The following is a 26187-nucleotide window of genomic DNA, read 5'->3' on the forward strand; positions in this document are numbered from 1 at the left end:
GAACAGAATGGATTTCAACAGATGCCTCCCTCTCCAGTTGAAGCAGTATAAAGAAATGTAAAACTGTGTACAGGCTGTTAAAATGATTTGAGTTGCTACTTGCGGAGCCATTTATATAGGATTATCTTACACTGTGAACCCTCGATATATGTTATTTGGTTCTTAAAAGTGCAACTGATATGGAAACAGAGCAATAGATTTGCATGTTACCATGTTTACATGTTTGATCATCAGCAAAAACCAATTGTGACTGGTGTTTATTTTATTATAATTAATTTCTTTGTTATTGACATGATACTTTGATTTAAGTGTGCAATGTACATATCAGTTTATTCCTTGAGGGCAGATCACCTTTTATCTATGTACAAATCCAGAAGCTAAGGATATAATTCTTTATCCTTTAGATAGGATCTAAACCTTTACAGTAGATCCTTGATTATCTGTTGTTAATTGGTTCTTAAAAGTGCAACAGATAAGGAAATGGCAAATACAGAGCAATAGACTTGCATGTTATAATGATAATTAGTTCCAGCGAAGTTATAAACTGGAGTTACTAGGCCTAATTTTTCTGATAAACACCAGTAAAATCTAATTTAATGATAATTATATTGATTTAAACATGTAATGTGCTTACATGTTTAATGTTTAGATCAATGGCAATTCACTCCTTGAAGAGTGAATTGCCATTGATCTACATCATGAACATAAAATCTAAAAGTTGAGACTGTGGATTCATGGAGATATAATCATCCATCCTTGTGAAAGGAATCTAAAGCTGATTTTATCCTAGCCTTCTTCCTTCATTCCCAATTCCTCATAGAAAAAAAAATCAATAGAAAGCAACCTTTGTTACAGGGAAGATATCTCTCTCTCTCTCTCTCTCTCTCTCTCCATGTATTCAGTTAATCGTCTAAAAACTTTCAGTGCGTGAAGAAATCCATCAGTTTGAAAGTTCTTAGTTTCTTCTCCTCTTCATCTTTTCACCAGGTAGCTCCTCTGAGGCTTTAAGTTCTCTCAATTGAACCAGATCTTGAGTACTCAGCTTTTCAGCCTGTGCCACCGTTTCTTCAACATTGCAAGACTCTAATTCTAAACTTCTGAATGATTACTCAACTCAACAATCCTTTCCTGCATTTTTTTTTTTTTTTTTTGTTTCCCTTGAAATTCATGGACATTGGCAACACGTACACACCATAACTTCCTCCATGTAGCATTCATACAATAGAAACTAGCTTCATCAGAGACAATTCCACTGTGGTCTTTTGCTTTCTTGACATTAAAGCATTTCCAAAATTCTGTCAAAGTGGGCTCTTTCCTCCACCCATGACCTTCAAGCATTTGGTGAATATGATGTGATCATATGGTGGTATTGCTTGATATCAGTAATCATATTCTGGTCCATGGGATATATGATCAATTTCATATTGCAGGAAAGAAGATGGATTTCATTATTCCATTTCCGCCATCCTCTCACTAATTCATCCCATCATGGTTGTCCAGATGACCCTGAGCATTGTCAGTGATTCACATTGCCTTCTCAGTGAAGTAATTCTTGATGAGGCGAATCTTTGCTATAGGACAGCATTGATGGCAGAATCGCTCTTGGAACAACGTCCTGCTAGGCCCAAGCTTTTGATTTTGAATTCCAGGCCACTTTCTTCTTTTTTTTTTTTTATTAGTAAGTGGCCCTTAGCCAGAAACTGGCAACTCTGCTATATACATATATATATATTATATACAGATTTATATGATATACAGGCAACCCCCATATAACACGGTACTGCTACAACACAGTTTCACTCTAATATGGTTGATAAATTGTGGCAATCCTTGCACAACATGGTGCGTATATAACATGGTTAGAGAAAAGGTTATTTTGGTTTTTATTTGATCGTTTATAAATTTTCTCTGGGAATGTATTACTAAACTTTGTTCTTAAGTTCTTTATGTATTACTAAACTTTGTTCTTAACTGTATTGATATATTTCTTTTGTTGTGAATTAAATTCCAGCCTTAAAATTATGCCTAAGGAACTTAGGCATAATTTGGGTAATTTATTTAACGAATAAATTATTTAAAGAATGGTTTCTAAATTGTTTTGTGCCAGCTGTGGAAAAAATCTATATTTCAAAGTTTTATTGCTATTGGATAATGCACCAAGCCATCCAAAAGATTTAAGTCATCCAAAGTGTTAAAGTAACGTTCCTACCACCTCATACAACTTCTTTAATTCAGCCATTAGATCAAGGCATTATTAAGTGATGACAAATAACAGAATAAAGGTGTTAAGTTGTGGATGATATGAGAAAAAAAAACAGATGGAGAAGATGACAGATAGTGTGGAACCACTGTAGTTGTATCATTTACAATCTCCTAGAAGCAACAGTCATGCACACTTGTGTTGTGTATTGAGCAATACACAACACAAATATTGCAACACAAATTTTAAATATTGCTCAATACACAACACTCTTGTGTTGTGTATTGAGCAATATTTAAAACAATCAAAACAGATATTTTATGATACCTCCTTTAATGCAATATTTATTATACATTTTAAGGAATTAACTGAATTTCCAATTAAAATTAATTTTTTTTTGCCTAAAAAATATGAAATATGGTTTAATAATTTGAGTTTCCCTTTATTTAACGTGCAAGTTTATTGTCTTTTAATGACATCTTATATAAAAATATGTAGGAAAAATGTTTTATTTATATTTGCATCTTTAATTGGTGAAAATGAATAGTTATAGTTTCTCTAACATATAATATTTATCGTAAGAAAGTGTAAATTTTATGTAAAATTGTTCTGGGTCCTTAGCCATTTCATGAGTGAGTTTGTTATATGTGAGCAGGTCCTGGTGGATATGATACCAGTGGTCTCTGTGAAGTATTTTTACTTTATTGATCAACACGAGTAAAATTATTCTCAGATAAGAGATGTCAACGTGCACCACAAAAATTTTAAGACAATTTGTACATTAATGAACAGTTTCAAGTGATCTTCAAAATATAGGTCTAAGGACATACTCCTGAAAAGATTACATTAGCTCATTTTCTTTTGAAAATTAGATATATATTACACCCAAAAGTAATTGTAAGAAGAATTCAGTTAATTCTAAGTTGGCAGATTTATACACCAACATAAGTTTGACTAAAAATAAATGTATTTTATTCAGCAGGACGAGATAGTCAAGATACATGCAGTCCTATCTCAAATCTTCCCCCTGTTGATGTAGCTCCTGATGATATTGTGCCTGCAGTAGCTGCTGTTCAAGAAGTTCCACTGGTAGAGAGAAAATTTAAAATTACTTATTTTAGAGACCATTCTGTATTAAACAAAAAAATTAATCTCCTTTGGTTTTTATAAAATTTGACATACTTTATTGTGTTTCATGACATGGATTTCACAGACTATTGTCATTTTCTGGTAATAAACACAGGAGGTTGTGTTTAAAACTTGGGCATGTATGATCTTGCAGAGCACACTGTGTTAATCTTTCTCAGTAAGCAAGATTTTGAAGTGGGGCATTTTCATTAGCCAATTTCATTGAATGTGTGAGTCATATTTGTATCATTTTCATCTTACATACATATATATCTAAGAACACACATGTATATTTATTAGTGAATTACTGAGTGTGTTACTGTGTTTATTTATGTAAATAGTTTATACAGTAGAACTTAAATTCTGGAACATGCTGAATATTTCTCCAAGGGTAGTTGATAGTACAAGACAGAGAAAATAGGCTGGCTGGACTGAAAGGTGCTAAATTTATGCATGGTGTTCCATCAATACTTTCCAAACACCAATTTCTTTATATTCTACATATTTTCTAGACTATGACATTACTGTGTGTTTGCAATGTATAAGATCATTCATTTTCTGAGACATTTGATACTAGTTCAATATAGTATTTAATAGTACAATAGTATGTATTTAGTTTTTAAGGTAATTTGTTTACAGAAATCATATTGCACTATATATACCTCCAATTAAAAAAAAAAATTGGATAATCACAACACTCATAATAAATGCAGCATTCAAACCCCCTGACCTTTTTTTAATAAAGTAAGTTTACCCACTGGACTAGTTCAGGAGTACTAGGGTTAAAATTTTGGCCTACTTCTGGCTACCCTCATTCTGTGAAGATTGTAGGGATCAGAGTTACAGTATTATCTAATAAGAATAACAACAAACCCCTGAACATTTGGGCTGTATGCAAAATCTCCAAAAATCCAGAATATGCTATGTCACCAAGGATGCCAAATTTATGTGAGGTTCTACTGTATTATAAAAAATAATATTTTTTTATAATACAGTAGATGCCCCTCACATCACATGCCAGTGTTCTCCTAGTCAACATCCACTACATTTTGCAAAGGTAAACTTGACTACATTGAAAATAAGTTTTTAGGTTACCAGCCATTATTCAAAACTCTGACCTCTCACTGAGAATCTGTTGTCACAGCCATCTATGCACTTGCTAAAATTGAAACAATTTTCTAATGGCAAATTTATCAAAGATTTTGATTATAATGCTGAAATTGTGCCAGAAAAGTATTTTCAAAAACAATTTTTTCTCAGCAAAAACTGGCTAGCTTTTGCTGAAAAAATTCTGAATTTTGGCTAGCTAGATCAGTTAGCAACCAGGTAACTAGCTGGTTGCTAACTGATCAGTACTTTTAGAATGTTGAGCACACCCTAAATTTGAAAGTCTCTGATGCAGTTCAATCAGCTTGTTTTATATATACATCAATATAGATTTAAGCACAACAGAGGAAATGGCTACCTTAGTCCAAATGAAAGACATAACCAAATCCAATGATTTCCATAAAGGTGTGAAGACTACCTTAACTCATTTGGTTTGTACCTTGGTAATATATCAGGTGTGTGTTACTGAGAACTCTTGTTATGAAAGGAACATGGCAAGGTTCAGCAAAGTTAATCAAAGATGATGTGATATGAATTGAAATAACTCACTAATGGGATATCACTGCATTGCCCACCAGGAAAGCCTTTAAGGTTTTCCTGGTGGGCAGTTTATGTTAAGTCGGTGTCATGTGTCATGACACCGACATTAAAAGTGTCATGTATATTGTATTGTGATCAATCACAGTAGCCAGTTTCATGCAATTTATATAAAGCCTCCATCACAGTTTCAGGGAATGCTGAATGCCATAGACACAGAATTTATGGTTCTAAGTCTCAAAATCATACAGTTCTTGGATGTTTTCTCCTCCACTTCTTCAATGATTGTAATCCCTCTGTTACATCATCACAGAAAATTTGACAAACACCAAGCGTTTGGTGTGTGGTGGGTTTTTTTTTTTTTTTTTTTGTGATGGTGTGTCAGTGACAGCAGGATTATAGTCACTGATAAAGCAGAGGAGAAAATCATTCATGGAACTTATTTTTAGATAGTATTAGTAATAAATATATTCTTAAATGTGACACAGGTGAAGTGCTTTTATTTCAAGTATTTAGATAAAGATACATGTTCAGCATGCTGTGCATTTACTCATATTATAATTTGTGTATTTTGTTTATTATAGAGAATGGATGTGTGAATCCATTCTCTGTAATAAACTTCAGTTGCCGTAGCTGTGTATCTGAAGAAGTTGAATACACGTCTGAAGGGAAAGAACCAGATTTTGAAATTAAACTTTGTGGAAATCACTCACTGTTGAGAGCCCATAATTATGCCCATTTTCCAGCATACTGGTAAAGTGAAATATATATGACTGTAATATACACTGAGTGATCACTGAATTATGGCCACCTACCTAATACTGTTTGGCCATCATTGCATGGATAACAGCCACTATTTGCCTAGGCATTAACTCCATCACAGCTCTGAAGACATAAGGATCTGCAGCCATGCTGCCCGCAAGGCTTTCCATAGTGTCAGAATTGATGACAGCTGCATGTCCATGCCTTGCTTCCCATTCCAAAACATCCCACAGGTGTTCAGTTGGATTGTGATCAGGTGGCTGTGGAGCTCAATCAGGCTGGGTGATATCTTTACTGTGTTGCTCGAACCACTGGTGCACAGTGCAACCTGATGACATGGAGCATTATTGCCTTGGAAGACCCAATTTCTGTCTGGGAAAAAAATGTAACATGACAGTGGTTGCACATGGTCTCCTAAGAGTTGACAGTAGATATCGTTAGTGGAATGTTGGTCCTTATGCACTAGGGATTCTAGTTCTTTCCAACAAAACTGCCTCATATTCAGCAAGCCCTGCAAAGTATGATCTTTGCCATAACATCCAGAATAGTCAGTATTGTTCACACCACAATGAGAAAACACATAACAGGCTCATCCCACTATTAGTAAATGACGCCTCCATAGCCAGGTGGGAAGGAGCAGCAGTGCGTAGCACACGCTTCTTGATTAGACCGGGGTTCGAGCCCGTCACCACCAAATACAGAGGATGCAGTAAGGTCAGGGAATGACCACCGCATATCCCGGAGAAATATCGCCTTAGTTGCTAATGCTCCTAAAAAAACCAAAACCACTATTAGTAAACCTTGAGCATATATTAAGGAACGCATCTCCAAACCTTAGACATAGAAAGGTGTCTAGGCTGTTTTCAGTGGAATGCTGCTCCACCTAACTCTGAGTTCAATTTTCAGTTGTGGAACAATGCATTCCTGCTCAGGAAAATCCTCTTAACAGCTGCATTCTGCTACTGGTGCCCAATACACAGGTCATCCTGCAGAATACATATGGCTCATAAACTGAAAGTAAGGCGGTAAGTGCTACCACTTTTCAAATGAATGCAGTATATGAGGTGTGATAAAGTCAAGAGACTGACTTTGTATCTTGAAATTGCAGCATCATAATGAGTTATGATGTATTGAAATATGTTTGGTAACTCACCTGTATATATTGACCCGTGAATCACCCAGTAATTCTGTCAGTCTGAATTAGTGCACTTTAAATAGTTTTTTTTTTTGTGTGTGTGTTTTGTTGCATTTTAAAATTAGTGGGTTTTCTTTCTGTTGCAGTTATCCTTAAACGTTAAAAACAGCTTTCAGAGAGATGGTCTGCATCAATTAAAGATTTTTCTGTGGTTCACAAAATTTAAAAATGGCCCCTTGTCTGTCAAAGATGATTCTCTCTTTCTCTCTGGCTGTCCTTCAGTTTTAAAATGCAGTGATTTATTCTCTTGATATTTGTGATGATGTACAGAAACTCCCCGACTTATGTAAAGGTTGCGTTAGACAGAACTCTACGCAAGTCGGATTTTACATAAGTCAGAATTTCCCCATGCTTGCGCAGCATTCTCAACTGTGCTCGCTGAATTGATTGAATCAAAAAAGAAATGTTTGATGAACATATACATAGAATTGTTTATTGTGTTTATTCAATTTTTTAACTCTTACAATTTAAAAAAAATTCAAAATTACAAAAAAAAAAGAGGAGACACGCATAATGTCGGTACGTTTTACCTCTCAAGTATCGTCTTCTTCAGCTTATAAGTATGCTGCTACGGAGGTTGAGGGCTGTGGAGATTTATTCGGGGTTGGCCATTCACGAAAGAACATATTAATCGATGACTGGACGGTGTCGTCTTTTTTCTTTTCATCGTAGATTTATTTGTAGCAAGCAAGTATATCATTCACCCCTCTGTTAACTTTTAAGAATCGTTCACTGTCAGGATCCATTTTCTGAAACTTCGCCATTGCTGATGCAATTTCACGAAATGCCATTCCATCTCTCTGGTGATGCAATGTCTCGGTTCCTCATTTGGTTCATCTCGAACTTCTTCAGCATTTTCTTCTTTCGCTGCCTGCAAGTCAATAAGTTCGTCATTAGATAATTCCTTCTCTTCTTCCTCAATCAACTCCACGTCTTTGGCATACTGAAGTAGCTCTGCAACCTTTACAATATTATCTGTTAGCTCTTCATCTGATTTGTCTTTTTCAAATCCTTCGAAGCCTTTTACGTGCCAGGGGCATATTTTCTTTCATCTGCCATTTAAACAACTTTTAGTAATTTCCGCCCAGGCCTTATTAATGCTTAAGATGGCATGGTAAATATTGTAAGATTTCCAAGTCTTTTAACGTAAAATTTTTCTTGTCTACTGCAGACAATGGCCTGAGCAAATATTGTGCATAAATAGTGTGCTTTTTAAATTCAAAATAACACCATGATCCATAGGTTGGGTGAGTGAAGTCATCCTTGGCAGTAGAAATATGACTCTCACGTTCAAATTGAAATCATCTGAAATCACAAGCAGTAGCCCTTGACATCTCAAAGGCTTTCGATCATGTTTCTCTTAAAGGTCTTCTAAACAAGCTTTCATCTTATGGTTTGCCAACTGTTTTTTGTAATTGTTTATCCAATTTTCTCTCTCACTGCTCACAGAGGGTAATAGTAGATGGCTCTTTGCCTTCTAACTTATTCACTAAAGCTGGTGTCCCCCAAGGTTCAGTTCTTTTCACCACTCTTTTCCTCTTATATATTAATGACCTTCTTCCATTGACTGGAAATTCTATCCATAGTTTTACCGGCGATAACATATTGCATTCTACTTTCCAGTTTGAGAAACTTTGCCCTGCTGAATCAGCTTCAACTTCTAGTATATCCACTACCAATTCCTTAAATGCAGATCTGCAGGTAATTCTTCAGTGGGGCAAAGACAACTTAGTTAATTTCAATCCTTCTAAAACTCAGTCCTATCTTATACAGCAGGCCATCGTTATAACGGGGTTCGCTTTATGCTGATTCGCTACAATGATGTTCTTGTATTATAACCTGTATCTGACTATAACACTCTTTTACAGATTGAATTTTTATCATATTTAACAAAATCGTTTCATTTGATGTCGATAGCTTGAAAATGAATAACAAAGCAGCATTAAAACATTTCCCATGCCAACTTGAGAAATTTTCCCACGCTCAGTGAAATTTTCTTGCACGCTAAATTAATTGCAGTACAGTGACTTGTTACGTGGTTCTGAGATCAACATTTTAAAAAATGATCAAGTATATTGCTTGTAATATTTGTATTATATGCATTTATTCAAAGTCTAGTCATCACTCAGTACAGTATTAGACATAGTGTGTAAAGGACAGTTTACTCGAACATTGTATCGTAATTAATGCAACCAATGCAATTAGATTTTTGAAGAGTTAATAATGGCGGATAAGAATGAAAAGCAACAACGTCTGGACGCAGTACAAAGACTATAAATGTAAGAAAAAGACTGAATTTGAAAATTAAATTAGATGTTTGGAAGCAAATCGATTCTGGTAAACGACAAGTGGATGTTTGTCATAATTTAGGACTGGCAAGTTTAACTGTAAGAACAATTATAAAAAATAAAGAATTAATTTTAGCAGCGGGGAAAGACAGCTGTTCCACTGCAGGCAACTAGGGCTAGGCCGGCTATTAGGATTGAAATGGAAAGACTTTTAATATCCAAAGCAGAATTTAGTTAAATATTATAAAAAATATAAAAAATAATAAAAAAAGCGAGAGAGCCTATATGATGATCTGAAGAAAACTCACCTAAAAAAAAAAAAAAATGTGGAACAATTTAAAACTAGTAAGGGCTGGTTGAATAGATTTAAAATCCAGGGAGAGGCCACAAGTGCAGATCAAGGAGCAAAACTTTCAAAAAATAAGCTTTTAACGTAGATGGACTTTTTTGGAAACGAATGCCTAAAAGTAGTTTCATATTGAAAGAAGTAAAAAACATGCCAGGTTTCAAAGCGGCTCAAAATTGGTTGACTTTATTGTTGGGTGGTAACGCTGCGGGGGATTTAAAATTAAAACCCCTTTTAGTTTTCCAGGAAGAGGACTAAAATGCAACCCAAAATCGACACTTTTTTTTTTTTTATGATTAAATTCATCAATTAAATTAAATTAATTAAAATTAATTTAGATCAATTAAATTCATGATTTTAATTGGAATTTTAAGTTTAATTTTGATACATAAGTAGTTACCACATAATTATATACGTATGTAATGCAGAATATTTTATATGTACAAATATTTGAATATTAAATATTTTGACCAACATTTGTGCATGTTTTCACTACCGTTTATTATTGATTATGAAATATCCTATGGCACCGACCACAACTCACAAATACATATGTTACCTTATGAGAATGTGACACTCGCTTAGCGTGGATTCACTTAGCACTCTGTTTTTCCAGAACGAATTATCAGCATTAAGCAGGGGGTCACCTGTATCTCGCAAAAAAATATTCTTCGGCTCCTATGCTTATCTTTGTGACACTCCAATTTCTAGGCAAGATGATACAATATATCTCTTTTGGGGATTACTCTGACTTTTAATCTCTCTCTTGGCACAAGCACATTACAATTATTGCTTCCTCTGCATCTAAAAAACGTGGTTTTCTCTTTTACTTGTCTTCCAAACAGCTGTTCACTCTGTATAAATCGCAAATCTGCCCTACTATGGAATATTGTTCCCACATTTGTGGTGGTGCCCCCAAAACCTCTCTCAGGCTTCTAGATTCCATTCAGAAGAGTTAGGTTAGGTTATTCAGAAGGCAGTTAGGTTAATTAATGACTCCTCTCTAACAGAGTCTCTCCACTTGCTGTCTCATAGATGTAATATTTCTGCTGCATGCCTTTTCTACAGATACTTCCATGGGAACTGTTCTTCTGAATTGGCTTCTATAATCCCCACTCACTCTTTCAAAACAGTTTGAACACCACCAACCAACATCCATTTACTGTCCAACTTCAAACCCACAGAACCTACTTTTCATCTTCCTCGTTTATTCATTCAAGTGCCGTTTTTCTGGAACAACCTTCCTTCATGTGAATTTCCTGAAAATTACAGAAATTCAAGTCTCATGTCAACAAATATCTTCTTTCATCTTCTCAACCTTCAAACCAAGCACAGTAATAAGTACTATAAGTTCTCTAATACCTGTTGTGTTTGTGGTTTTCATTAAAAAAAAAATCTAGATGCATAGGATGTCCAGGAGCATTTCTAATAGAAGCAAAATTTTGAATGGAACATCGTTGTCTTTATAATATTTATTAACCTCAGGAATGAAGCAGCATTTAAACCAATCCTCAAAGAGAGGTATTGTTATCCATGCTTTCTGATTCGTGGAAATGAACGAGTAAGGTGGCTTTATTGATGCCCTTAAATGCATGAGGATTTCCAGAATGGTACACAAGCAGTGGTTTTAATCTGTAATCTTCCGCAGCATTATCCCCAAGCAAGAGCATGGCCTTATCTTTTGATGCCTTGAAACCTGCCATTGTATTTTCCTCTTTAGCAATGTATGTTCGATCTGGCATTTTTTTCCAGTACAGAGCAGTCTCGTCAACGTTGAAAATTTGCTATGTTGAATAGCCACCTTCACCAATAATTTTTTCCAGCGCATCACAAAATTTCTCTGCAGCTGCAGAATCGACACTGGCGACTTCACCGCATGTTTGCGCAATGCTTGAACCTATTAAATCACCTGTTGCTTGCCACAAACTTGGGTTGGGGATTCACCATACTTATCCTTAATATCTTTATAAATACTTGTTGCTTTTGCTTGAATGGTCATTAGACTTGGGGGCAGTCGCTTCTGAATCTGATTTTCCATCCGTGTCATTAATAGCTGTTCCATCTTCGATATAGCACCTGAACACTGTTGATCTTAAGTGCCTTGATCCTTTGACATGCTCATTTATATGCGCACTGTCCTTTAAAATAGTATTCACTGTTGAAGCAACGAGACCTAATTCCCTTGCAATAGATGACAAAGTTTGTCCTGCTTCATACTTCTTAATCATTTCCATCTTCATTTCTAAATCAATTTTGTTTCATTTCCTGGCACTACCATCACTTGCACTTTTCGATGGTCACTTTCCCTTCATTGTAATACATAAATAGGAATGACTAGAAGTTTCTGAAAATTTGTTTTTTTATGTGATTGAAAATTTCAGTGAAGGGGAACACATTTCACCATAATACCATAAAAACCCACACAATTGCAGTTATCGGTATTATTGCAAATGCAATAAGATTGAGTTTACTATCCATTTATAATTAAATGCACTAACAGAAAAGCCCAATAAACCGGAAAATGCAAATTGTTTTTATTGTTTTATTGTTGTGACCTCCAGAAACGTGCTTTAGAAAAATATCACAAAAGCGTTCAAAATTTATTCTTATAACGGGAACATATGATAATGATGAAGGGTGGTGCAATTTCCATTATAAACATGACCTTTTGGAGAGAAAAATAGCTTAGTAATACAGTAATACCCCAAAGTTACGCAATAGGTGGGTCCGACAAAAATCACTTAAGTCGAATTCGCGTAAGTCTGGGTACAACTTTGCATATAAATACATATAAATTTTGTTTAATTGGGACCAAGGACTAACAAAAACACTAGTTTAGAAGAAAAATATTTAATAAAATTGCAGTTCTTTATACATATTAATACAAACTATGTATTAAAAAATAAATGGGTTACGTAAAAAAAGTTATTTCGATGTCGATGACTTCATAAAATCTAACAAATTGGTCTGACGATACAGCGCCTTCTTTTTTTCACGCAGAATTTCTTTGTAGCAAGCTAATAATTTTTTTATTCCTTGCTTTGTAGCTATAACGCGTTCTTCGTTGGAGTCTTATGTGTTCTAAATTTTTTAAGCCCTTTTCAATTGAGCTGAGACCTTCTGTCAAGCTTGCAGTTGTCATGTGTTTTTCTGGTGGAACTGGGTCTGAAGTGTCGGCTAGTTCAATTACGTTTTGCTAACGCATCTCTATGAGATCATTCATTGTGAGCTTCTGACTATGTGAATCCAACAGCTCGTTGACATCATCACCATTGACTTCCAAATCTAATTGTCTGACAAGATTAACAACTTCTTCTATCACATGAGCGACATGATCAGTTTCTGGCGTTGTTTTCGTCTCGGTTTTGAAAAAAAATGGACAAAGTTACTTCCAGACATCATTCGATGTGTTTTTGTGAATTTCATCCCAAGATTCTTCAATGATTCTTACGGCATCTAAAACATTGAATTGTTTCCAAAAGTCTTTAACAGATATCTCACTATTTTGTCTCATAGCTTCATTCAGACGTGCAAACGAACACCTCGTGTAGTAAGCCTTGAATGTTTTGATGACTTCCTGGTCCATCGGTTGAAGCAAGCTGGCTGTGTTTGGAGGCAAAAACACAACTTTCACACGTGGGTCGAAATTAATTAGGGTGGCAGGAGGGTGACCGGTTGCATTGTCAATAAGAAGCATCACTTTAATTGGAATCGGTTTAGACTTGCAATAACGTTCGACTGTGTATGAAGTGGTGACCAAACCAGTCCTCAAAAATGGAAGCTGTTACCTAAGCTTTATGATTTGACTTCCAAATCACTGGTAAGCTAATTTTAGATATACACCAAACGAAAAAATCAAGAACCGCGTAACTCCGAGTTCGCATAAGTCGGGGTATTACTGTATAGCGAAATTTTCAACTTCCAAGGACTTAGAATGAATTACAAAAAAAAAAAAAAAAAAAAAAAAAAAAGACAATGTATGATTGGGTTCACATTATTTTCACGATACCTCTATTTATTCCTACGGGATGCAAAATACGTTTCTACAATGTTTAAGTTTGCACTGGCCAGCAAAATCTTACATAAAGTCAAATTTCCGTAAGTCAAGTATTACGAAAGTTGGGGAGTTCCTGTATTTGTTCGAAAATATGGAGCATTCCAACTAGATTTATGCCTTGCACCCTTGGTGGTGATCATAGAGAGTAGCAAGTTCTCACGTCAAGATTTTCACAAGCATTTTGTTTGCTGAATTCATTTCTTCCATCATTAGTGATGATGAATTGTTGGTATATAGCTATGCACCCAGAAACAAAGGCCTAGGCCACTCAGTGAAAGACTCTGCTTTCTCCAAAATGCAAAAAAAGCAAAGCAGATTATGAATTTTTCCAGCATGGTAAAACAGTTACCAGGAATACTGCAAAACACTTCCATGCTGATTGTGTGATACTGTTCAAAGAAAAGGCGAAAACAGTGGGCTTCAGAGAATTAGTACTTAACTTGAATTTCTTGAATTTCAAGAATTTCTTGCAAAGCACTTCAATGTGGTTTGTTCTCTGTCCCACTTACTAGATTTAAAGCCCCTTGGAAGGTCAAATATTTGCAGTGGCTAAGGAAATTATTCAGTATGTGACAAAAGAACTATTAGCAATTCCAGATGAAGCCAGCTTTCAGAACTTCTGGACACATCCCTAACCAGAGTGCTTCCAGAAGTTGCAGAAACATTGGAATCGGCATCGAGGAGACTATGGCAAAGAAGATTCATCCAAATATTAGTTCAGTCCCTGTACTTCGATTAAATCCAGATATCAGCAATAGTTTGATTTATATAACTGTGTTAAACACACTATATAGGCTTTACAAAATCGTTTACACTCTTCCCATGCAGTTTCAATTGTTAACACATTTTCATTGCACTTGTTAAGCAAAGGAAAGATATTCGATTGTTGTATTTCTGAACACATTGGGACTGCCAGCAGTGAATTAGCATTAGTAGTTGCAAATGATGCAAGAAAGCAAGCTTATTACAGGATCAGCCAAAAAAAGAAAGAAAAAAAAGACACTTCCTAATTCACCTATTCATTCCCTCCAATAATTTTAGTACTCCCTTGAATTTATTTAAGCTATCAACTTCCCCAGCAACAGGTGGGAGTTTGTTCCAGCAATCAACCACCCCCTAGCTAAAGGCAAACTTCCATACAATTTGTAGATCATGCAGTCATATCCTGTAAAATTGATAATTCTCGGCTACCGTGCAAAGACTACAGGAAAGTAATCTGAAATAGCTGTAAAAAATCTTGGCAACAGATCCTGAGATATGAAAGACAACAACAAATTCTTCAAGACCAAACGGTAATTACAACTATGGTCCTCTAGCATACAATTATGGATGGGAAGAAGTTTTGTTAGCATGTTCTGAATAGGATGCCCATACATCACCCACTCTTACCTGTTCGGAGCAAATGGATCCCCACAGTTCCACAGATGTAGTAGACCTAACAATAAGACATATCCCAGTAAAAGGACCAGTGTTTACAACAAATGTCGAATAACATTCACAGCTGACTTTCTCTCAAAATCCTCCTAGGAACACTTGTAAGACTGCCAACCATCATTTAAGGTCAGCTCTACCACTACAGATTGTGTATTATGTGTACCAATTCATTAAGTTCATTGTAGCTTTTATCAACAATGAAGAATAATCTTTAACCGGTTCTGTTCCATGTACAGCATATGCTACATTAGTTTTATGAATCTGAATTTTATATTCCCTTCTGCTTAGATCTCTAGCCACATTGCAAATGATTTGGTGGACATCACAGTGAAATCAGCAATGACTCTGAATAATCTTTGCCTGCTAATCCCTTATAAATACTACTGGCAAGCAATACAAAATTCTGTAAGGCAAAATTCTCGCCATGGATGAGCTACAAATAAATTATGCCAGATTAATGATCTGCTTTCATTCATTTCATTTTTGCAATACCTCTTGTAAAAGCATCACCCAATCTTAAGCTCATCCACATTTATTACATTTTTAGAGCCAAAAAAAAAAAAAAAAAAAAAAAAAAAAAGCTATGAAGACCTCTTAGCCCTAGGTATCCATATAATAAATTAGACTGTGTCTGAGTTCCCATCCCAGTCACAGGGAGACAAGACACTATCTTCTTTCATAAAACAGTTGTATCTCTTAAAACATTATGTAAATGATAAAAAATATATATAAAAATAAAATTAACTCATAATTATCACAATTAAAATTGTGTGGGTGGGTGGGTCAAGTACACACTCTATACATATTTACTTTCTGTTGCTCATTAAAAGCAATCTCTTTAATGAAAATGTAATAAATGTCATAAAATTTCAACATTGGCTATAAAATCTTTAGCCATTTATATCCCCAATCTACCTTTGCAATTTCTGTCTTTAATCATAAAATAACACATAGAAATAACTATTCCTCTGTCCCCTCCATTTTTCTAGCCACCAAGCAGTTGCTTCAACCATTCACCAGCAGGCTAAAATCTCAAAACCTTTGCAGCAGCCTTTACAGATTGCAAAGAAAGTTATGAAAATGTTTGTTGTTGCTTCGAGGTGTTTATGTTGCAAAATGACTTGTTTCTTTCATTTCTGTATTTTATGAGATATCAACTGTATAACTAAATGCACCTCACACTTTCTTTCCTAATCTCTTCTGTTACATTTTCCCTTCCATTTTGTAAGTCCATTCTAGGATTAGCCTTCACTCCCATTATTTCAAATGAATTATTTATCTTAATGGCATATTCTAAAACTCCTTATAAGATTACTAAATTAATTAGACACCTGCCAGAAGTTACCTCTAAGGCATCATTAGAGATGGTTCTACAAGCCTGAGTCACCTCAGTTAATATACCGGGTGGTTATAAAATAAGTTTCCCTATTCAGGAGACCCTAGCGTCAAAACGGTTAGAATTAGCGCTGTGAAAATTGGGGGATATGTCATTTAGGGTATGAGGAAGTGGTTTGTAGAAGAAAAAAATTTTTTTTCAAATTTCCATCACCAGGGAGAAAAACAGCACTACTCATGTAAAAGTTGTCATTTAACTTCAAGACACGCTTATTCAAATGACATCCTGTTAGATTTTTTTTTTTTTTTTTTATGAAAACCCCAAACACGAAAGGTATCAAAACCTATAGTACTTAGTACCGTGCATGGGTTGAAGGAGAAGTATGGGGGAGGGGGATGTCGGAAACTTTGCTCTAGAGACTAAACATGGGTTTCACCACTTCACGCCTCCAATAAGCAAAGTGGTGGTATTTCACCGGTTGATGAAAGTCACATACCACCTACATTTTGAATTTATTTTATTTATCCTGGCAATCACACTACTCAACTTGAATAGAACAGGCAAAAACCAATAATATATAATATAATAAATAACTTACAACGTACTATGCACAAATTGTATACGGCAACCATCCACCAGATGTCCTGCATATGCAATACCAACTCCAACATAAGAGCAATTTGGTCCGTTCCCTTTTCTTTCTGTCCCTTATAAAACAGCCCATGCACGGTCCACAGACGGGCTCCGGCAAGGCCCCTGAAACGTTACCTTAAGGTATAGCGATTTAGTTAATAGCTAAATAAATTATCTTAATATTCGCGTGGTATAAGAGTGATCATTATAGAAATCTAGAACATCAGTTTGTTCTGATTTAATTACATACAGTTATACAAGAAGGTGCAAGCCAAAGGTTTTTGGACTGAGATGATAAAATTTATTTAGACTTATATTAGTTATATGTGGGCATTGTCCCCTTCAAAGTTCAGGGCTGGCCACAAGCAAGATAAAAGCAGAAAGGCCATCACCACCGTCAATAACCATTGGCCTCATAATGGTTATTATGATGTCAATGCGCACAAAAAAGGAATGTGCTCTTTTAGTAAAACTGTTCTGCCAGAATAATAGTAACACTAATGCAGCACTATGTGAATATCGGAAACTTAAAGTTTGCATAAAGGACCTTTGACGTTAGTGGAGCTTAGAAAACTAATAAAGACATTTGAAGCAACCAGGGAGTTAGGTGTAATCGGTGGTAAGCTGTGAATATTTTAACAATGGGCTTGCACTTTTGCCGACTTTTTGATGTGAAACATCCTTTGGGGGGGGGGATACCTACTGAGTAAATCTGATCATTCGTGGAAGTGATGTCACCGTGGTGTCTGCCAGGGGTACTTCCCATGCTCACACCACTAGTCTGTGCAGAGCACTCACTAGTAGTATGATTAGAGCACGTGACACATTTTTCGCGACCAGTACGGTATCTCGAGTTCTAACTTTTTAGAATTTTTCAATAGTATGACAATCGTACTTCCTGCAGTTACTACTGCAGTAAGTATGATTGCAAGTATTTGTCATATGACTGCAACAATACATATTTGTCAACAATTTATTTTGTCGTCTCACATTTTCGCATATGCAGCTGTTCACATAACAGCTGTGTATGTCATTTCAGCTAAAAGATCGGGTACCCCAATTGAAATTATGGAAATTTCTGAATGATCAATAAAATATTTACAATACAAAAGCTCCTTTATTTCGTAATTAATAAATACAAATCAAAATATCTAAAAGAAACGCAAAGGATGTTTCACATAAAACCATCTACTGTGCGTGCTCGGCAGACAAGTGATTTTTTTATTCTTTTTTTACAAGGGAAATATAATGGATACATTTTTTTCATGATAAAATTTTAATATTGTGAGTAAAAAAATAACATAAAATATTTCCCATATCACAAAACATTCCACAATATAAAAAATATTACACAAAAAACAAACTAATCTAGAAAAGGTTCACAGATTACATGAAAAAAATTATTACACAAATATTCAACAAAAATTTATTCTAAAATTTGCCATATGCAATTTACTTCTTTATTAATATTTCTTGTCAATCTTCTACTTTTCTCAATAGCTGAGCAATGATTTACAGAGGAATGATTTCACATAATGATCCAGCTCAAATTGAAGCAATGGTTTTCCATTTAGATATATGGTCATCATAATTTGCAATGTGTTTAATTGTCAACATTATTCATTCATTCACTCAATATTATTCATTATGCTGAAAGCTCACTTCAGCTTCAGCATACTAATTGCAGTGGTTTCAAAGATATTTCTGGCTTTCTTAATTGAAAATTGAATTTCACTGGATCTTAAAGATAAGGTGAGGTACCTGAGGCCACAATGTGCGTTCAAAAAGTCAGTGCTCAATGTTTCCTGCAATTCACATGAAGTCTCGCAGCTGGCTGCATTCTTCATCGACCCGTGAGCCAGGTGATCCACCACTCAGCTGTTCAAGGGTTTTTTATTTTTTTTATTAAAATATTTCAGGTGGACATGGATGTGCACCTCTTGGCAACGCCATTTTGGGATCGTGATCGCGTCTCCACCCCTTGCCCAGTTGCACCATACGTGCAAACCTTTGGGTTCCCAAATCTGAATAGCACAGGGCAGTGTTGGTGGTGAATGAGGTGCAGCGCCAATCGGCGTCTCTTTGAACCTAGTAGCACTGATCGTCCATTGCCACCCCCTGAGGACAAACTTCCGAACGCGGTCTTGCCATCAGCGGGCACAAAATTCCCTTGGTGCCCATGTCACTTGGTTATGCAAGTACTCCGAACATCCATACTTTGCATTCTAGCGAGTGTCAAACACTTGCCACCCATCTGCAGTCAGGAGCCGCCGCCACCAGTCCGCAACGAGGCCACTCAGCCGGTAGGAGAGGGACCTTCGGCCAAAGACCGTCCTTCTTTCATGTCGTCAATCCCTCCCTCCATCTCCCACTAGAAAGGAGTGCAGCAGTTCAATACCATGGTGCCCTCTCACGACATCCTCGAGGGCCACTCCGATCGCAGGAGTAAAGTGAACTCCCATCTACAAGCATTAAAGATGGCGTTCTAGCACTGCTTTCCGGCCTGGGTTTTTTTTTTCAGGTCTATGGGTCTCTGCTTATGACAGCCCCCGCAGCTGGGAAGACATTGAGTCAGTCTGTCGGCGATGCCACCGCTTCGCACCAACTTCATTAATGATCCTTTTACATGCTCTAAATGATTAAGTTTAGTTATCTCTCCAGCACGCCGGCGGCGCAACATGTTGGCCGCTCCAAGCACCAGTCCGAAGACTTCACTAAATCATTCAATCGGTAGTAGCGATGGGCAGTGTGTAAAATTTATTAATCTTGTTAAACTTCATTATCAGTTAAATAGTACTTTTTTTAACTAAACACATATAACGACTTAGATTTTACAAACGTAACATTAATTAATACATAAGTTATCAACTTATGTATTAATTATGTACAACTTATGTATAACTTATGATACGGAAGTTATATAGCGAAACTCAGAGATAATACTCAATACTGAAAAAAATATATATATATATAGTGTTATAACTGCATTCTTCATCGACCCGTGAGCCGGGTGATCCACCGCTAAATGTATAGGGTTCTAATTTTGTACCGAAATTTAATTTTATTGAAATTGAATCGAAATCATGACTCACACCAGAGCAGCAAAGCAAAAAGCTCAAGCTAATGGGAGTGCTGTGGGTCAGGGGAGAACTGAGGGGGACATTTGCTCTCTGAATCACAGCCTTTTAAAATGCACTGCTTGCTTGAAGTTTGTGGAGCAATCAGGTACGGAGCATGATATTGCCAAGGGGGATGCCTTTGTGTGTGCGCGATATAAGGGGTGTGAGGAGATCAGGCGACAGCTCAGCATCGTTATGGGCTTATATGAGAGCTTGAAGGACAAGGTGGATGCCGTCGAAGGATCTAAATTGAGGGGGCCCATCAAGTTCTCAGCTGCCCACATCAATACCAGAGCTTGCACTTTGACATCATGCAACACAAGCGGCAACCCCAAAGGCAGAATGTGCTGGTCCCACAGGAACTAGTAGTTGTCGGTGACTCTATTGTCAGGGAAACGAGGAACATATTGTGTAAAAGGGATAGGTGGAACAGGACCTGCCAGAGGCAAAGGTTGATGACATTGTAGAGCAGATATCCTCTTTTAAAGGCACAAAACGTGATATTGCACACGTTGGTACTAATGGTATTAAGAGTAGGAGACTGGCAGAATTACTAAACAAGTACAGGTCACCGTTGAAAAAAAACTGTGAATTAGGGTTGAATTTGAAAGTGTCTGCAATTCTGCCCAGATGCGATAGGAGGGAGTATATGATGAGAGCTTTATCGATCAATTTGGCCATGGAGAGATTGTGCAAGGCTCAAGGAGTAGAATTTTTCTCAGCCTGGTCTGTGCTTGTTAACAGGAGACACTGCTTCTACAGGGATGGGATACACTTAAATAGAAGGCGCGACAGAATATTTGCTGATGCTATCAAGGCAGTGTTAGGTGAGTTGGAAAACTGCTAGCTTGGTGGGATACACGGACTAATAGATTAACAGTAGCTTGTTAATCTATTAGTCCGACAGAGATGAAAGTGACTCTTGCCCTGCTTCTATTGGAATGAGCAGCAGCCTGGAAAATAAGATGCAGGGGGTTTCATAGACTGCTGGGAGTCACTGCGGTATAAGGAAACACATGGGTTGTCTTAGGGTAGCTAAGAATAGGAACAGGTGCATGTACACCAATGCTAGGAGTTTGGTAAATAAATTTGATGAATTTGAGGTGTTTGGTCAAAAACATCAAAGGCAGATATTGTTGGAATATCAGAGACGTGGTGTCACATAGATATAAGGAATGCAGAACTGGGAATTTGAGGTGTAAAATGTGTACAGGAAGGATAGACAGGATAGGAAGGGAGGAGGGGTTATGCTGTTAGTTAAGAAACACATAAAATCCAAGGAAGTGCAGCCAGTTGACATCGCCGGACAGTGCAGTGTCGAGTTAGTTGGGTGTGACATTAGCACTTGGAAATCAAAATTGAGAGTAGGAGTGTGTTATAGGCCTAATGACTCTGATGAGTATAATAAAAAACTGTACAGGGAAATAGTGAGCCAGTAAACGAGAGAGAGTCTTATAATGGAGGATTTTAATTTCCCAGATATTGACTGGAATTTGTGAATTAGTCACTCGCACACTAGCAAGGCTTTTGTGGATTTATTGGATGATTTTTTTCGACATCAGCATGTTTGGGAGGCAACTAGAGGGAGGATCAGTACTCTTGATCTGATTATCAGTAGTGATTTATCCTTTATCTGCAGATGCATTAAGAATCTGCAGATAAAGGAACCACAATGTGGCAGTGATCATAGTGTGCTGAAGTGGGATTTACTCAAAGAGGTACCTACCATCAAGGGTAAAGGTTAGGGTTTTTGCTTTCATAAAGGTGACTACGGTGGTCTGAGATAGTATTTAAATTCTATACAGTGGGACCAACAGCAAATTCAAAATGGGAAGCATTCAAATAATTAATCTTGAAAGCTACTAGGCTTTACATGCCAACTAAGAAATATTGTTCAAGGTTTAGGCCTAAATGGATGTCAGATGAACTAATCATGGAAACCTATGATAGATATAAGGTGGTCTGTAACCGAGTCACAAAGTTGGTTAGGCAGGCAAAAGCAGATTATGAGAAATCTTTGGCAAAGGATGCAAAGAAAAACAGCAAAGAGTTCTGTACCTATGTAAACTCTAGAAAGAAGGGTATGAATCAGATTGGTCCACTAGATATCGATGGTTCAACTGTTGATGATCCTCCTCAGGTGGCTAACAAACTAAATGAGTATTTTGCATCTACATTCACACATGAGGAGTTATTCTGGGAGGATAATGCCAGAGGTGAACTAAACTCTGGCAGTGAGCTAGATGATTTTGTAATTTTAGCATTAAATTAGATCACATTTAATGCTAAAATATGAATTTTCCCAACCTCAGAGGCCTTTTTCAGGATATGATTTTGTAATAACTGAGAGAAAAGTGGAGGAGAAATTATTGAAGATAAACATAAAAAAGGCACCTAGGTTGGATGGGATCTACCAGTTATATTAAAGGAGGCAGCAAAGGAAGTAAGCAAACTCTCAGCCATAATCATGAGAGCTTCCTTGGACTCAGTGGAGGTACCCATGGACTGGAGATGTGCAAATGTGACCCCAATTCACAAAGGAAAATCAAAGGGCGACACAAGTAATTATAGACCTGTTAGTTTAACTTCTGTTCCAGGGAAATTAATGGAGGCACTGGTTAAAGAAGCACTGCAGGATCATCTAGACAAGACTTCAGTTATAGCTTGGATACAGCATGGTTTTGTTAAGGGGAAGTCTTGTCTGACCAATTTGATTGGATACTATGATGTGGTCACAAAGGAACTGGATGCAGTGAATTAACTTTGATATTATATATTTGGATCTTAGGAAGGCTTTTGATACTGTTGCACATGGATGACTGCTGAAAAAATTGGAGCAGTGTGGCATTGGAGACAAATTGGTGCTATGAATTAAGGGATGGTTGAGTGGGAGAAGACAGAGAGTGGCAATCAATGGACACTGCTCTTCGCAGACTACTGTTATTAATGGAGTCCGTCAGGGTTCAGGTTCAGTGTTGGGTCCATTGTTGTTTTCTGTATTTATAAATGATTTTTTTTTTTTTTTTTTTTTTTTGGTAGTTGTTGGCGCATCAGCTTCTGTGGCCATAATGCACCTCCCAAGGTTTTTGCAGTACTTTGATCCAAGCCCGAGGCGGGATTCGAACCCGTGACCTTTGGCTTGCCAAGCAGGCACTTTACCCATCTGACTAGCCCGGTCGGCATAAATGATATTGATGATGGTATATCAGGCTTAATGTCCAAGTTTACAGACGATACGAAGGTCGCAGGGTTGTTAAGGACACTAATGACAGTACACTGGTGGAACAGGATATAAAAAGTTGAGCAGATGGGTTGAGAGGTGGCAAATGAAATTTAACGTTGACAAATGTAAAGCGCTGTACTACATATGGGAAGCAGTAACTCCAGAGTAACGTACCAACTCTGTGGTACTACACTGACAGTGGTTGAGAATGAAAAGGTCCAGGGGGTAATTGTGCAGGCAGATATGAAGTTTTCTGAGCAGTGCAGACGGTATTCAAGAATAGCTCATGATGTCTTGTCAATGATATACAGGAATTCTTCTAGCAGGGATAAGGTGATTATCCCCTAGTATAAGGCAATTGTTAGGTCACGCCTTGAGTACTGTACACAGGTCTGGAGACCTCATTTTAAGAAGGATGTAGAGCTGTTGGAACGAGTACAGAGAAGGGCAACAAGATTAGTGAATTTAACAAAGGGTTGCTCTTACAAAGAAAGCTTAAGTTTTGCAGATTACAATGTTTGGAGACTAGGCACCTGCGAGGTGATCTGATAGAGGTGTATAAAGCCTTGAATGGTTTGAGCACCCTCAGTGCTGATGGGATTCTTCCTCTTGCTCAGAATAATCACCTGAGAGGGCATAAATTCAAATAGAGGAAAGACAGTTGTAGGATAGATGCACAGACCCTTTTGCCAGCAGGTTACCAGGCAGTTTTGGCAATCAACTGGCAGTTTTGCCAGTTGATTGGTGGAACAGACTTCCATCTTTTGTTGTGGATGTTGATAGCCTAAATAAATATAAGGCTGAGCTGGAATGAACAGAGAGGTGAAATTGGACTTTTTTTGTTAATGCTGCATGAGCTTGCTTTCTTGCATCATGTACCTCTACTAATTGTAATGCTAATAGATTGTCTTTGACAAAGTCTCTAAAATCATTAATTTGTATTTCATATTTTATCAGAAAACTGAAATTTCTTATTCAGTTTTGACAGCCTTGCCACCAAGATGAAAATTCTTTCATATTTCACAGTTTCCGGTAGCATATATTTAAAATTTCTTTCAATGGTATCATTATTTTCTTTATATAACTTAAAACCACTCTTTGTTGCATTAATTACTTTATGGATGAAACAATGCATTTAATAACTTGTCACGAGGTAATTTTTTAAATGTGTTCTTACTTTCGATTTTGACTCCTTCAAATTCTTTCCACTTCAACATTCTCTCTATTTTAGCTTCATAATTTCCTTCAGAATTTTTTAACTTAGCAATAGCATTGATAGTTTGAATAATAATTTATCTGCTTTTACCATAGTGTAATTCTGTAAAGCTTCTAAAAGGTAAGCGAGCTCCTACAAGATATCGATGATTAGTGCTAAATCGTTAAGAAATTGAAATTTCTTAACGATTATTGGGATTATTAAACCGACTTTTAGGTTTTAAAAGTCGGTTTAATAATCCCAAATATTTAACTTCTGATTCAAAATGTTTGCAAGCTACATCGTGTCCCAAACACACAACCGATCTTTATAGTTTCCACATCAAGTTCTTTAGCAATCACCTTAATTAATACTGGTTTTTTAGAGATTGGTGATATAATGCATACAGTTTTTTTTATTATTGTTATTATTGCCTGTATGCTATTATATTTTAGAACAGTTTCTGCACAGTGAATGCCTCGACAAAGTTTCCAAATCTGCCAACATTTCATCTTCGTAAAGTTTATGTAATATCTTAGTTGCCTCAATTCTCCCCCCCCCCACATTGCTACTGTCACTAGTTCTTTGAATACGGTGCATAAAGTCGGAATCACAGATATGCAGCTACTGTGACCATGTAAACATAGACGGAGAAATTTACTGGAAGGCGTGAATCACTCACTTCTCCAAAAAACATATGCAGTTTGTCAAAATCTGCCAGCATTTCATCTTCGTAAAGTTTATATAATATCTTAGTTCCCCCCCCCCCCATGTTGCTACTCTCGCTAGTTCTTTGAATACCGTGCAAAATGTCAGAATCACACAAATATTCAGCTACTGTGACTACACAGGAGAAATTTACTGGAAGGCGTGAATCACTCACTTCTCTGAAAAACATATGCCTGTTTGTCGGAGTAAATGGGAACCACAACACAGGTTGACCAGAGGCTATTATCTGTGTTGGGAATCTTCTTAATCCTCTGTCTGGATACGGAAAGCATGACTAGCGCGACTTCTCGGTATGTGACTGCTTAGGTTTTACGGACACCTCTAACATTGTGAAACGGCAATCCCTTTCACCCTTAATTCGCGTTTTTAATTACATAAATTGCCTAAAGACCAGAGGTGAGAACGATGCATACAGAGTTGTCTCTCGCAGTCCGTCCGTTATGTGGAAATTTTCTTCGTTCATTGGAAACTATTTTAAATGTAATTACCAGGGGGGAAATTCAAAAAAATTCGATATAGAGAAGTTCGTTAAACAGGGGACCAACTGTAATTAAATTACAAATGAAGCAATTTTAAAATACATAACCGATTGATTGCACCATTAAAATGCTGGGGGTGGGCCCCTGCTCACCCCTCCGTTGTTTCGGCTCTGGATACTCGATAATTGCACTCAAGATTTCATTTGTAAAATAAATAATCATCTCAACAATGGGCTCACAAATTTTCAAAAAAATAATGTGCTCTCGCGAGCCCACTATAGCTCACCACTGGATGTAATACGAGGCAGGGGGGCGACCGCTTATCGGAACGGAGGTAGTGGATGAAGTGGTGGTTGCAATGGCCTCCAGGTCAGAATGCAAAACACTACCAGTCAGTAGTGCCAGAGGTGTGTCAAGAG

General features: G+C 36.8%; 1 protein-coding gene and 1 pseudogene across 5 annotated transcripts in view; one reads left to right on the plus strand and one right to left on the minus strand.

Moving 5' to 3' along the window:
* Kdm5 (Lysine demethylase 5) overlaps positions 1-26187 on the plus strand; it is a 589167-nt gene that overhangs the window by 479425 nt on the left and 83555 nt on the right. For 4 of the 5 annotated variants that reach the window (XM_090384917.1, XM_090384920.1, XM_090384921.1 and 1 more), the window contains one exon: positions 3180-3289. In XM_090384917.1, the coding sequence (XP_090241043.1) occupies positions 3180-3289 (110 nt within the window). The remainder of the gene's footprint in view (positions 1-3179; positions 3290-26187) is intronic. The other variant, XM_090384918.1, reaches the window with a different exon arrangement.
* Positions 18759-18905, minus strand: LOC150078118 (5.8S ribosomal RNA; annotated as a pseudogene).

Source organism: Mastigoproctus giganteus, chromosome 11, assembly GCF_048544385.1.
Source record: "Mastigoproctus giganteus isolate SK-2022 chromosome 11, ASM4854438v1, whole genome shotgun sequence".
Classification (NCBI taxonomy): Eukaryota; Metazoa; Arthropoda; class Arachnida; order Uropygi; family Thelyphonidae; genus Mastigoproctus; species Mastigoproctus giganteus.